The sequence below is a fragment of the Pseudopipra pipra genome, chromosome 6 (assembly GCF_036250125.1).
Source record: "Pseudopipra pipra isolate bDixPip1 chromosome 6, bDixPip1.hap1, whole genome shotgun sequence".
Taxonomy (NCBI): domain Eukaryota; kingdom Metazoa; phylum Chordata; class Aves; order Passeriformes; family Pipridae; genus Pseudopipra; species Pseudopipra pipra.
The window spans coordinates 8,282,275-8,297,174 of NC_087554.1; the positions used below are offsets into that span (position 1 = coordinate 8,282,275).

Here is a 14,900-nt window from a genome sequence, read left to right on the forward strand (position 1 = left end):
TCCTTGGCAGATGTAAAATCCCAACCCCACATCTCCCACTGGAACTGCTGGTATTCACCTGCAGATTTGTTCACTGACTTTTTATAGCTCTGCCTTACAAACATGAAACAAATATCATTCTAAGCTGGTACAGAAATAAAAATCAGAGCTTGATTTGGGAGAGGGTGAGAGAGATTTCTTAAATCTACCTGTAGAGTTAAACTTCCAAAAGCATTTGAGTGTCTTTGGAGTGCAAGGATGAGCTTTTCAAGGTACTTAGGCGTTTATTTGCCATCAGAAAACACTTAAGCTGATCCAATTTTCTAAAAACATTTCTATTGGTACATTTTCCTTTCCCACGCAGATGTTTATAAATGAACATGATTGTTGTACAATAATGCAAGAAGTTTATAAACATTCCCAGCCTCAGCAGACAAACAAATCCCACCAGATGGAGGGTAAACTCAGATGGACTTGAACTGAAAAGGTTACATTTTCTTCTTGTTCCTTTCACTTTTTTATTCTTTTTTTTTTTTTTTCATAAAGGCAGAAGTGAAGAACAGGATCTGGAGGCTTTAAGGCAATAGCTGGAGGAAGCTGAGCTCTGCCTGCTGCCAAGTTTCATTATTTCTCCTCACAACAACCACCACCACTTCCACAGACACAGCATTTACCAAACATCACCTCCCTGGAAATTAAACAAGCATAACTCTGAAAAACACCGAGCCCCGTGGCTGTGTGTACTGATGAGGATTGGAGGAAAACAAAGCCTGGCTTGGTGGGACCAGTCTGATTCCAACAGCACAGGGAGCACCCCGGGGAGGGAAGGGGGAGCACTGGGAGCTGAGCACAGACTGCAGATCCAGGGAGCTCGTCAATCACTGTGCCAGAAACCCAGACAGACAGACAACAGGGCCCTGACAGACAGGAATGAGCACACGTGGCACAGCCATGAGGGACACTCCAGCCTCTCCCACCCCTCACAGTCCTCCCAGGAGCAGCACCAGGGACGGCAGGCTGGGCTCACCCTCGCTGGGCCCAAGGGTGGGGGGCTGCCATAAGGAGCTGCTGGAGAGCTCTCCCAGTCCCGAGGGAAATGCTCACTGGAGACAACCCAAAGCAGCAGGAGGAGCCTTGTTTACATGGCAAACACAGGGCACACTCCCTGCCCTCCACCAGCAGCCAAACCACACTGGGCAAACAGCTCGGCTGCAGGAGGGATCAAAGCTTCCCATGTCTCCACCTGCAGCACGAGTGCAGCTCCTGAACCACACAGCCAGGGCAGCTCTCAGGAGAGCAGAACTGAGCACTGAACACTGGGACAGGGACATGGATGGGAATAAAGTATGGGCCTAGAGGATAAAAGCCTCCTTGCAAATCCTTTGTGCTCTGGAGTACTTGAGGATCCCAGCAGTCATCCTTTGGTTTCTCTCTCTCTCTTGGGTTTATCTGGAGTAATGGCAGCAAAGTGGAGATTGGTTTGTAGGGGAAAGGCAGGATTATTTATTGTTTTTGCTCCTCTACCATGACACTTACTTTGTTGCAATCCTGTGCTGTTGTGCTAAGCTGAGGAAATGAGACAAAGACCAGTGACCCAAGTTCCTCCTGCTCCATCCCTTCCCTGGACAGCCTCGAGTTTTTACTGGAAGTTAAACGCTCCACAACCCACGTCTGCTCTGCAGTGAGCCCCAAAGTGAGAAAACCAGGAGCAGTATAAATTTTGTGCTGATGATCAGAAGATGCCAGTGGAGACCAGCCCAGCCTTTGGCTGCCAGCTGGGGGAAGAGATGGGTCGATGGGAGGTGCAAACCTGGACAGCAGCATCAAACACCTTCCTCCCCCTGCTGCCTGGAAACACAGTGCTGACTTGGCAGGGCCATAACTGAAGGCAATATCTCAGGAGCTCTTTTCCCTGACAGATAGGAGATAGACAGTTAAAATAGTGCACAATGAGCGGGTTTATGGCATAGAAAATTGATGACTAAGTCCTTCAGTAAAGAACAAGTGATTGGTGCTTGTTAACCAATGTTAGAGGAAACACCAGCTCCTGAGTGTAGAACCTCCTGGCTGGTGGCAGGATGAGGACTGTGGTGGCACATTCCAGCTGCCTGTGCTGGAGCACAGAGCAGAGCCAGCCCCTGAAGTGAGCTCCTGGATACAGTCACATGAGCAACTGCAGGCTCAGGGGGACTTGCTGACACCAGACTGTAGCACCCTGAAGGGAACAGCCAAGCACTCACTGCTGGCTTATTCACCCACCAAGGAGATGAACACTGGGCTGTGTAACCAAACTGCTCCCTGAGCTGGGCTAAGGTCAGACCTGGGCTGCCAGGTCAGTTCAGGTACAGCTCTGCTGCACCTGCAGCCAGTTTGGGAAAGGTGATGTGAAGGGGCCCAGGGAAACAGGCAGGAAGTGGAGAGATGAAACATGTTCTCCCCCTCGAATCTTAAGTGCCATTCCAAGGTCTCACTAAAGGGGTAAATTAGCTGTAATCTCCTCTGGCCTTATTTGCTGCATTTAGACAGGCAGGGCAGGCAACCTCATCCTCTGCATTCCAGTTTGCTCCCTGAGCAGAAAGGTGGACTCATACCAGCAAAGCTGCTGAGATTCCCCCATTTTGAGAGGGATGTAGGCCCACTTCCATTATAATTCAGACTCTTCTCCTGTCACTGGATCCATGTAAGACACATTGACTGTCTCCTGTGCAGCTGGGGGTGAGGAGCTCTCTGAGGCGAAGGACAGTCCCAGCCCTCCGTGCTGATCATCCAGGTCAGAATCTTCTTCCTCCTCCTCATTCTTCTGCAGATCTTGGTCACTGTCATCATCATCATCATCTGCTGCTGCATTGTTCTCAATCACTTCAACCCTCTCTCCAGCCTCTGGATCCACATCGGTCTTAAACCACACAGCTTTGTAGCCATCGTCTGCCACGTGCCTGTCTGTCTTGAGGATGGACTTCACCTCTTTCTCCTGTCCGGTCTCTTCTGCCACTTCTTCCTCTTTCTCTCCCTGGATGGAGATGGTGCTGGAAGCTGTAGGACCCCTTGAGAGACTCTCAGTTTCCCCTGCACTGCGGGAGGGCAGGGGAGGTGCTGGCTGCTCCAGCACACCAGTCTCTGACCGGACGCTGCCGTTTTCTGGTGTCTTATCCTGTGTGGTGCTCACGTCTGGGTATTCATATTCCTGGTAATATTCGTTGTGGTGACCCCCAGAGACTTCCTTGGAGAGCTACAGGAGAGACAGTGATTGTAGTGACAGGAAGACAAATGGGGGGTGGGAGGGAAGGGGTGGCTGAAGTGACTCCTGCCCAGGGAAGTTCAGCTTGGTTTGCAGTTAGACCTGTTTGAAGCCAGGGAAAGGTACAGCTCCCTGGAACAGCTGTTTTTTATTGACTCCAATTCTGGAGCTTTCTCAGGTCAGTGTGGGCATGTTTTCCAGGAGGGCTGAGCACCAGCACTGTGCACTGATTTGTCCCCATCTGTTTGAGGTATTACTCTGGAGGGGGATTCACCTCACCCAGGGGGAAGGACTGTTGTTCTCCACCCGAGCCATGTGCTCTGCACTCATGTCTAGGCTCCTGGCAGTCCCATCCTAAGGCACAGACCAACATCTGGTCAGACAAAATACACCCTAAACTCCGAGGTGACCAGTCTGCCAGGGCCCTGCGAGGTCCAAAAGTAAATAGCTGAAGTACAGACAAGTGTCTGAGCCCAGGCTTCTCAAATGTGAGGGACCTTTCTCTCCTTTGACTATGGAGGGAGGATGAACTGTGGTTTAGAGACCACCCCTGATATGTGTCACATTCATCCCAGATTTTGTGCTCCATGGAGCTGGGGTCCTCTCCTTACCATGTCTGCTCATCATCTACCACACAGCTCCAGCCTAGGGAGCAGAAAAGAACAGCAGCAAACACCACCAAAGCAAGGTTACCTGTGCAAACATTGTCTTGGGAGTGATTTACCACCTTCACACAATGTGTGCTATTTGGGCAGCCCACCCAGACTTTAAAACTTCCTCAGATGCCACTTTCTAACTCTTAGAAATTCAGGTACAAACAAGGCACTCACCTTCTTCTTCAGCAGGTTTTTGACAGGTTTTCCATACCATTTCCTGGATTTCCATACCAGCACTCCAAGGAAGACCAAGGCAATTAGGAGCAGTGCTGCTAAGGTGCCCCCTAGGATAGCCATGTCCTGAGCAGAGTACATCTTATCAGAGGAGGTTTCAGCTGTGAGGCAAATAAACCAGTGTTACAGAGCCCAAACTGGCAGCCAGTGTGTTTAACACAACCCTTCGTTGTGGGAGAAGCTCCAGCCAAGTTTGGAAGGGCAGGGAAGCATCCTGTGCTGCAGAATGTGACAGTGATATATCTGATATCACAGAACACCATTTTTTTTTCTGTCCTAAAAGCAGAAATGGTTTTGGTTTTATTACATAGAATACTATAATTTCCAGTAAATTACATGAAGTGGAAATAGTAGCCATTCACAGAACAATGACTTTTATCTGGTGATTTAACTAAATTGATATATAACTGACTGTATTAGGCAAGCAGATGCTACATGGAGCAAATTTATGTAGGTCTTTGACTTTCCCACTTCACCATCTTACACCAGAATGCAAAAATGAGGTTTCTTTGTACATATATGTGTGAAAATGCAAAGCTTCCTTTAATCCATCCCCATCCCCTCTGATAGTGATGAGCATGTTAAAATAAAAAATAAAAAAGCATAATAGGAAATAGGAGAAGCAGTAGGAAGTGCCTAGGACAGGAAACCCTTTCCTGCCTTTTTGTAGCTGTAACAATATTCCCCAGCCTGCCCAGGGGCAGCTGCTGCTTCCAGCCACTGGCCAGTGTAAGAGATCAACAGTGTAGTGGAAAGACAAAAACCTTCTCAGCTTGGCTTGGTGGTGGGATTCTTTAAGTTTTCCAGCTTCATTTTGTAGTGTAAATGACTCTCATTAATGATTAATAGTTAATGAAACACGGTTTTGTTCTCCTCCTGATTGTTCATGGTAATGGACTTTGAGTATCCCCTCCCTGGGTTTATCATTAACACCCTGGGGAGGGCTTGGGACCTCGGTGACTTTTTGCTGCTTACTCATGTCTCCTGGGGAGCCACAGCCCAGAGTGTGTCCCAGAACTGTGAAACTCCTCCTGTGCCCCTGTGCAGCCTGCTCAGCTGGCCCTGCCTCACCTGGAGGGTCTGGCCAGGCCAAAGGGAACCTCAGATCTGTTTGGGCCATCCCTGGGTTCTGGCCATGGCACAGAATTCCTCTCAGAGGCTCTGAGCCATTCCCTGTCATTTCAATGTATCTTTTTGCATATTCAGCAGCTCCATTGCTTTGTGTGGTTTAAGAAGCAAGGGCAGCATTTCAAAGTTGCCCAGAAGTGGTGGTACATGCTTGGAGCACTTCCAGCTCTGTACTGACACCTGAACGAGCTCCCTGCTGAGCTGGACTGTGCCCTTACATTGGGGTCAGGTGGTTTGTGGCTGTGAAGTGACTCTGCCTTTAGGGAATCCAAATTTATACCCAGGAGTCCACTTTTTTTCCTCACCCCATGATGGTGGTGATGAGAGGGTGAAGTGATGGAACATCAATCACACATCACTGTATAGAAACCAGTGGAGCCTGGGCATTGTGTGCCTATCCTGATGTGAAAATGCAAGATATTGGTTCACCTTTATGCAAAGTATAAGTTTCATAAACTTCAAACCTAATTAATTTATCAGACCTACTTAAGAGTCACTTCTCAGAAGTATGGAATGTGAGCTATTTTTACATCAACACAGTTAAACAGTAGCTGGAGGGTTATGTATGAAGCCTCATGTCTATCTTATTACTCATGGGTTATTTCTTCTGGTTAGACCATAAAGTCTTGGGGTAAAAGAACCTGACCTGAATAAAAATGCCTTGGCTCACGGGCAAGCCTGGCTTTGGGGAGTGCCAACTGCCCTCTGCTGGGCCTAAGACAGGCAAGAACATTGCAGTTTTCTCTCTGTTTGGCTAAAAAGGAGCAGGGAGGTACCAAAGTCTCAGGGCACCCTCCCCTGCCATGATAGGACACCCTGGGTTATCTCCCAGCATGAATCAGCCCCAGATTTAGCTTTGCAATAACAAGAGAAGGCACCACAATACACAGCACCACTTAAGGTCTCAGGAGGCTGTTTGAGGTGTGTAAGGATGTTGTTGGAGTGTTTTCTCTGTTAAAGCCTCTGCAAGTATGGGGTTGGCCCCAGCCCAGGCCCACAGACTCAGCAGGTGACTCTCATGGCCAGTTTGCCCAGAGAAGCAGAAAAGACTCCCCAGTCATCTCCACAGAGCAGAAACCAGAGCCCTCAGCCTACCTGTGGCCGGCAGGACCTCCACCTCAATTACAGTGCTTGCCTCCTGCAGGCTCAACACATCTCTTCCAACAGCCTATGGGAACATTGGAAAGAGAGGCTTAGGCACTTCCAAATCTCCAGCTCACCCTCCAGGTCTGGGGGGGACCTCTGAGGACAAAGTATCCTGTCCATCTCCTCACCACAGCCCTGCACAGGGGCTGGCCAGCCTGGTCACAAAGGAGGAAGAGCTCTGAAGATTCCCTGTGCTGGGAGTGGATGACCTGACCTAGGTCCGTGCTTTGTGCAGAGTTCCCAGCACGGTGCAGTGCACAGGTACTGAGGTGATGTGGGGCAGGAGCAGTGTGTGTTGGCAACCTCTCTGTGCCCTGCCCGTGTAGCCACAGCAATGCTGTGGTCAGGCTGGCTCAGACAGCTCCACAGGGCATGGCACTGTGCCAGCAAGCTTGAGGGACCCCACTGGAGCTGGCAGGAGAGGGACAAAGGGAACAGGCAGCTTCTTTCAAAGCCTAAAGTTAATAACTGCTTCCTTTGACCCCAGCAAACAAAGCACTGGAATTCCCCCTCTTTGCACAAGCCTGACAAAATAAAGAAGAAAGCTACCCTACCTCAATGTACGCAGTTCCTGGGGACTGCAGCACCACGTTGGTCAGGATGAGTCCGTCTCTGGTTGCGATGAAATCGGTGCTGTTTTTGATGTAGTACTCGATGTTTGGGTTGAATTTCTGAAAAGCCAGAGAATGATGCTCAAACCACATTCTGCTCCACGTGCACCTTCCTAACAACCCCTTGGCAGCACTTGTCCAAGACACCTGAGGTACAAGCAGGTGTGTGGTGCAAAAAATAAATCTGCACTGAGCAGCTGAGAAAGGCTGAACTCACCTGTATTCACCCTGGTGCTCAGAGTATCACAAACACCTCAAAAAAATTCCCAAGTCTTACACAGCTTCTGTTGGTAACTTTACTATTTGCCCAAGCAAAATACATCTATGCAAGAGACCCATATGGGACTGGCTTTGGAAGAGGGGGGGTCCAGCAGCTTTTCCTCATTACATCACACCATAAGTGGTATGATCTATGTGGAATTTCCAAGGAAATATAATATGGAATACTAGAGGAAAACATGTGTTTGCCTCTCCCCACTTCCCCTTCCTCCTGTTTCCCGATCCTGCTTTGAGCTCAACATGGTGCATTTCCAGTCTCTTACATCAGGGAAGTCCTCGTCGGCTGCCGTGATCATCAGGGGGGTGGAAGGATCTCCAGCCTGGAAGACAAAGCTCCTCGGGGCCAGTCCAACCACCACGGTGCCGCTGTAGAGCCCTGTCTCAAAGTGTGGAGGATAAAGGCTCTTGTTGATGACCTTTATCTCTACAGTGGCCACGGAGTATTTCCGGACGTTGTTGGCCTGGGTGGCCTGGGGAGGAAGAGAGACAGATGCCAGGGAGATGCTTCCCCTGCTTGTGAGGAGACATGAAAGGACAGGCCTGATGCAACCCCAGCTCAGCAGGATGTCCCCATTCCATGACTTTCCTTTGCTGTCACCACCCACGAGGGAGAAGTCTCTTAACTGCTGCAAGGGCTTTGCATGTGGGTTGGTGTAAGACATGGGTCAAATAGTGGGCCCTTCCAAAAGAAAGGGAGGAACTGAGTTACTCTGAACATCACTGACTCCTATCACATCCTGGCTGCTGCTTCCTAGAAATCCAGCTGTGCTGGGTGACTGTCTGCAATGGCATCACTTACCATGACTTGCAAGAGGAAGGAGTCTGGGGAAGTCACTATTTTGTTCATAGTTAGATTCCCCGTGTCTGCATCCACTGAGAACACTTCATCTGTATTCCCTGGGGAAAATGGAAAGGCCAATCAATCATCAAATTCCTTCATAAAGTGACCTGGAGCTCACAGACTCATTCTTTTACATCTTCGTGACAATATCCCCAGGACAAAGTGCTGTTGTCCTTGCCTGCCTGGCTGCTCCAAGGATGGGAGTGCTGTCCAAGGACTCAGAGAGACACAACACACATGTGTGAACCCAATTAAATGAGGTAGGACAGCAAAGCTTTGCATTTCCAGTGCCTGGGCCCAGATATTGTCGGTTTAAATTCTGATAAATGCCCAGAGCCTCTGGTGCAATTTGAGGACTGGAAGTCTCTATCCAGTTCCCATTCTGTTCTGAGAATGCTTATTTCTCTCTACTGGCTACAAAGGGAGTCTAGACACAAACCTTGTATTGATGCAGGGGTAGAAATCAGCTTCCTACATGTGTGTATGAATCATAAAAGTACCTGTGTTGGATATGTGTTAAAATATAAGTAGAATTTTTAGTTCTCTTCCTCACTCCAAGACATTGTGGGCTCTGTTTAGACAATGACCCCCAGACTGGGGCCCTCTGTTGCCTGTGGGGTGGGGAGGCCACATGCATCCAAAATGCCAGTGGAATTTAGGGTTCTTTGATGTGTTGCTGTCAGGAGGATATTCACTGCTGAATGAGGCACAGCTAAAGGGAGAGGAGCACTCCATCTGGCCAACAGCTTCTACCTTTGCCTTGATAACTATGCAGAACCCCACTACTGCTAAAATAAAATAAAAAAATAAATCCTTTGACTGACTTAAAGGGCCCAATCAATGACTGGCAATCAGTTGACTGTATTCAAGTGATCTTCTTGAAATCAAGACTAAAACAGAGCAGATGAGGCAGTGGCAATGTGCTGGGGAATAAAAACACAATTCTTGGCAATGCACGAAAATTATGCTGCTAAAGTGAGAATTTTAGGTTCAGCTTGAAGACTGAATGAAAGTGGCATGACCAGACTGGCAAAATCATGTCTAAAAACTTAAAGATAAAACATGTCTCACCTCCCATAAAACCCAATTTCATTGTGATTGGATTGTGGGACTGTAATTCTCTTTTTCTTCCTCTCTGTACAGACTATTTTTTCTACTTTATCCACAGTGTTCTGTGGATCTCACAGTGTTTCTGTGGCACAGACAGGGGCTCTCAGTGAGGTGCCATGGGGGTACCTGCTCTTGGTGCTGCAGGGGACTTGAGCAATGCTTTTTTGGGGAAGGTGACAATGTGACAATGTCCACTCACCCCCAACGATACTGTACACGATCTTCTCGTTTATGGTGTAGTCAGGATCAACAGCATAGATGGGTCCTGGGCTCAGGGTCAGTGGCTCCACCTACAATGAGAAGGCACAGCCTCACATGCCACAAACCAGCACTAAATCAGCAGCTGGGACTCTTTTCCATCCCAGCGTGGCTCAGGTGGCTTTGTGTGGGCAGAATGGGGTTTATGGCTGCCAGATGGCTGGCACAGGGCAGAGGGGAGCCAGCCTTGGGAGTGGGGTGCTGCAGAAGCAGCAGTGCTGCCTGGGGTGGGGAATTCCACCTTCCGGGGTGACAAAGGTTCCCTGTCCTGCTGAGCCATCTGCACTGTAACTGGAGACCAGCAGGAGCTCATGGAAGTTACCAGGCACTTCCCACTGGGAACAGCATGAGGGCCCTGTTTGGTGGCTCCTGCTCACCGCCAGCTCGGAGATGTTGACGATCCCGGAGTAGGGGCTGCTGATGCAGACGCTGGTGTCGTTGTGGAGGAGGGCACAGGGCAGGAACCAGGGTGCTCTGGTGTCTGCTTGGGTGATCAGGAGGGTTATTGTTGCAGTAGCTGTTCTGGTGAGGTCAGTGCTGCCCACGGGCCTGTCCTGGAGCCAAAGGCAAAGCACACTCATGAGACGTCAGTTTTATTGCCAAAAGAAGGGCCCACCTGCCACAAGCAGTGGCCCAGGGTCCTTTAGCCCTTGTCACTCCACTCTGTTTAAGGCTTAGAAATTTATGTGAGATTGGCTAAAGCACTGGGTTGTCTGCTTCTGCTGGCAAAGGTGGGCTGACTGCAAGTCTGTTCCTGTAACTGTGGAGGGTGAAAGGCTGCTCCAAGCCCAGCACCCACCCTCCCTCTGCCACCCCAGAGATCTCCCATCCAAACTCACCCTTCAGGTAACAGACACCGGGCTAACGAGGCATTCTGTTCCTCCCCAGGGACTTACCCTTGCATACAACAGCAACCTTGTTGATTGAAATTTATCATAGTCCAGTGCTTTTTGTAAATAAATTTCAGGGTTATTAACTCCTTTTATGGCAAAATAACCGTCTGTGCCCTGGCAAGGGAAAAGGAAAAATGCTGTAGCAGACTCAGTCACAGACATGTTTCAAATCCTGCTCATTGCTGTGTTTGTCATCTCAATTGTACCTTTAATCCTGGGGAACTGGTTGGGGGCGCAGTGTGGGAATGCTGGATCTATTTAATCTTTGGTACTGCACACTGGAGTTGCCTGGCTTGTCAAAAGGTGTGTTCCTCCTCCTGGATGAAATCTCTTACCTCATTTATTTCCTACACTCAACAAGTTGCCAACAAGCCTTCATTTTTGGTCCCTGACAGCCAAGCAATCTCACTTTCATACAAAAAACAGGCCAAAGATGGCTCAGCCTCTGAGGGCTGGCAGGATCACCTGCCTTAGCCTAATGCAGCTGGATTTTGGAAGAACCTGTAAAGCCAAAGTGAAGTAACGTACGTTGCAATTTACTCTGTAGCCTTCTGCATTTGCTTTGGCTCTCCTTTAATCTTATGCCTTGTCTACAGTTCCTTTGAGTTTCTCAATCCTCTCAATTTACACCAATGTGAATGCAAAGTCTGCTCCCAGAGCTGAAATGCAGAAACTGGTGGTTTCTGTTCCCAGCCCCTAAAACCCCTGGGGTAATGGAGGTAACGGATGCAAGTGTCAGGCACTGTCTGCTCCCTCCACAATGCTTTTCAAAAGTGTAAACATACATTTGGGGTTTCTCTTGAATTTGCTTTTATTTTTAGTTTCTAGCCAGCCCTTGCACTCCAGGCTGGCATCAGGGACTGTGTGCACAACCCATTTCCGTTGGCAAACAGGGCAAGGACTCCATTTCCCATCTGACTCAGTGCAATTCTGAGCTCCCTGAGGTACAAAGGTCTCCTGATATGTTTACAGATCATCCCAACAAGACTTCCCTGAGTTTTATGGCTCTGAATATCCCAGATGAAAATTTAATCTGTACAGTGCAATAAAAGTGTGAGCAGTGAGAGAATTCAATACCTGCAGCACTGATGGCTCTGTTCTGTTAACCAAATAAATGTTTGGGGTTTGTAAAAGATGAGAGCTAAATGCAATGACCTCTGCCTGAGAACTGGGGCTCTTCTGAATCCAGCTTCTCCAGAACTACTGTTTCTGCCCAGAGATGCTCACCTGCACTGTGGCTGTGAGTTCATAGTAGATGATGTCCAGGTCAGCATCAGTAGCAGTTAAATCTTCACGGGCTACAATGGTTGCATTCACTTCTGTATCCTGAAAAAACACATTGCTGGGGTTATTCTCTGTGTGAAATGGGCTGAAGCCTCTCCCTGCTGACCCTTCCTCAGTCCCACAGCACTGAGTGACCCAGTGCCCTCTTCCATTCCAAGACACACTCACCTCTCGGACAGACCTGGTGAGATTCGGCTGCTGAAACTGTGGATCGTTGTCGTTCAGGTTGAGAATGGTGACAATGATTTCCAAAGAATCGCTCTGCAGAACGGGCAAAGGGAGAGGATCAGAGCCAGAAAGGGGCTGCTGGGGCTGCTCCTGGTTTGCAGAGTGACCAGAGGGGATGGTGTAAGGAGCAGAGCTGGGTAGGGGCTGGATGGGGCTGGGAGCATAGTGTGTGTGCCCACAGGGAGAAGGACATCTCCCCATGCCTGTGTGGGAAGAGCAGAGGGAAGCACATGCTGGGTGCAGTCCCTCATCCTGGGGCTCACCTGGCCAGTAGAGTCCTCACAGTTCAGGTACACCACCAGCAGGGGGTCTTCCTGCAGGAAACACAAACCCACCACTGCAGAAACAGCCAACATGTGCAAACTCCTTCAAAGCAAATGACCCAAACTTATGCTTTGCTGAATCAGAAATGCTGATGGGCTTTATCTTGTTTTCAGGTGTACCTAACTTTTACTTTCTTTCCTTGGTGCTGGGATCTTGGGATAGAGTCAAACCAGCCCAACCTTCCAGCCTCTCTCCCTGCATCTCCTGTAAGATGCTGACAGAACTAACCTGTCATTTTCTCCCGCTTCAGGTGAATTCAAACAGAGATTTCTTTTTAAATTGAATGAATCAGAAATGTTCCATGTGGCAAGTACAGGGTCACCTGCAGGGTATTAACTCTGGCTGCTGCTCTTGACTCAAATAAATGTGGGGTTTTACATTGAAAGGGAACTTAAGGACGCTTGTGGCTGTACACAGAGCACTCCAGGGAGGTAAAAGAATGTAGCAGCAACCTAAATGAACAGTGACCTTTTATGCTGCTTTTCAGTTTCACACAAGGTCATAGAATCACAGAATGGTTTGGGTTGGAAAGGACCTTAAAGCACATCCAGTCCCATCCCCTGCCATGGGCAGGGACACCTTCCACTATCCCAGGTTGCTCCAATCCCTGTCCAACCTGGCCTTGGACACTTCCAGGGATGGGGCAGCCACAGCTTCTCTGAGCAACCTGTACCAGGGCCTCCCCACCCTCACAGGGAAAAAGTTCTTCCCAATATCCCGTCTAACCCTGCCCTCTGTCAGTGTAAAGCCATTCCCCCTCATCCCGTCACTCCAGGCCCTTGTCCAAAGCCCCTCTCCACCCTTCCTGTCCATCCCTTCAGGCAGTGACTCACCTCATAGTCCACCACCTTTGTGAGCAGCAGCTCATCCCCCTGGATGGTGAAGAAACTGCCGTCGGGGAACCGGGGGTCGATGCTGACGGTGAAGCCTGGCTGCACGTAGATGGTGGTCACTACGTAGTTAATAGGGTTGTTTTCAGGAACTTTCGGATTGCTGTCACTGACAGAACATCCTGGAAAGACACACAAATGAGATGGGAAGCTGCCTGGGGATTCCCACTGGGAAGGAGTCAGTGAGAGCCAAGACCTCTCCGGTCCCCCTGGGGTGAAGTCGCTGAGCGAAGCAACCACCTCCCAGCCTATCCCACCGCTGCCTGGGGACACTGCCAGGGCCCACGGACCTCCTGCAGGAGCTTACCTTGCTGCTGTGCTGAAACCCCCGTCATGAGGGGCAGCAGGACGAGCACAGGTGTGAGGAGCCAGCAAGAAACAGCCATGGGGAGCTGCCAGTCGCTGAAGAATCCCTGTCCCCAGCTAAGCTGATCCTCTCTCCCCGTTTCTCCCGGTGCCGTCTCCCGCGCTCACGGCTTTGTGACGGCAGAAACAGTGACTGGACTGGATTGCTGAGCTTCAACCTTTGCCTCCTTGTCTCATTGGGTGAGTTGTTGAAAGATTTACCAGTCATGGAACATGATGACATGTACATTCCTATTTCTTCTTTTTTCCTGGGTCTCTCCTATCCTGAACTCTTCGTGGCAACAAGAATGTATTTGAAGCATTTCAGAACTCAGGGCCAAGCCCTCCCCCCTGAGATGAGCATGAAGGACAAGGGCTGGCACTTGTGAAACTGCCTGTATTCTCCAGGCTCTCCCAGTGGGAAGGTTTCTAATGTGCCAGAGATGGGGGCTGTATCCCACAAGGTGAGCAGAGTAGATCCTGACAGGGAGGAGGCTCAGCAGCCCAGGAATTGCCAGCAACTCTGTAGGGAAAACACACCTCCTTCTACCAGTGGCCAGCAGTGGCTCCTTGTAGGGATGCCTCTCAGAATCACCCTGTCAGGGACCTCTGCTCTCACTGATTCTTTTAAATTCCCAGCTGATTTCAGAAGGCTCCCATCTGCTGCACCTCAGCCAAGTGACTGTTAGTGGCTCAATGGAATCCAGGCTGTTAACACTCCTTCCAAAAGTATTCCAAGAGGAATCTTTCCTAGCAGAGACTTTCTATGGACCAAAATAAACAACTGCTGAGGTTTGTTCAGCCCCTCAGTAAGGGAATGGTGCTCAGCTGAGCACTGGAGTGGGAAGGGCTCCTTTGCAGGTGTCAGGTACATTATAGATGGTGAAAAGTGCTGGAGCAGGATGGGCTGAGCAGGGTTGTGCTCGGCACAGGACTGCAGCTGAAGATCCTTATTTTAGAGCTGCTCTCCAGAATCTGTTGGTTTTACAGGAAAGCTGGAGTGGCTGTTCTATCAGAGGAGGGAATCTGCATGTCAACAGCATGTAAACCTCGTTAAGTGGTGGGAACAAATTCCTCCACGTGGAGCTCTGTCTTTAGTGGCTCTGAGAAAGCTGGGCCAGCAAATCCAGGGGCAGAATGGAGTGGAAATACCATTTACAGTGAGTATCTCTGTTGTGTAGCTCTCAGAACATTTCTTTGCCACAGAATCTAACACCTGGCTGAGTTCCTGCTCCATGGATTCTGACTCTGTGCACAGCTGGACAGTGGGCACTCCCAACGTGCCTCGTGTGGGGGATCCCGGCACAATGCTCTTCCCCAGACCCTGCATTCCAAGGGTAAGGTACCACCCTTCTTCCAGTTTCCCGAAGAGGAGCCAAGGCACAGGCACAGCTAACCAATCTTTATTTGGGAGCAGCAGCGGGCAGCCAGATGCCAACACACAGTGGAAGGGATG

At 49.6% G+C, this 14,900-nt stretch overlaps 1 protein-coding gene across 1 annotated transcript; it reads right to left on the reverse strand.

Moving 5' to 3' along the window:
• Window positions 1-243: 243 nt before the first annotated feature.
• Window positions 244-14,834, reverse strand: CDHR5 (cadherin related family member 5). Its single transcript, XM_064659985.1, has 14 exons — window positions 13,407-14,834; window positions 13,043-13,221; window positions 12,149-12,199; window positions 11,826-11,918; window positions 11,601-11,699; window positions 10,377-10,487; window positions 9,858-10,034; window positions 9,422-9,512; window positions 8,071-8,168; window positions 7,535-7,741; window positions 6,936-7,052; window positions 6,331-6,403; window positions 4,048-4,208; window positions 244-3,208 (listed from the first exon to the last, which is right to left on the reverse strand). Exons 1-14 carry the CDS (start codon window positions 13,483-13,485, stop codon window positions 2,624-2,626), a joined length of 2,121 nt encoding a protein of 706 aa, XP_064516055.1. The 5' UTR covers window positions 13,486-14,834; the 3' UTR covers window positions 244-2,623.
• Window positions 14,835-14,900: the final 66 nt, after the last annotated feature.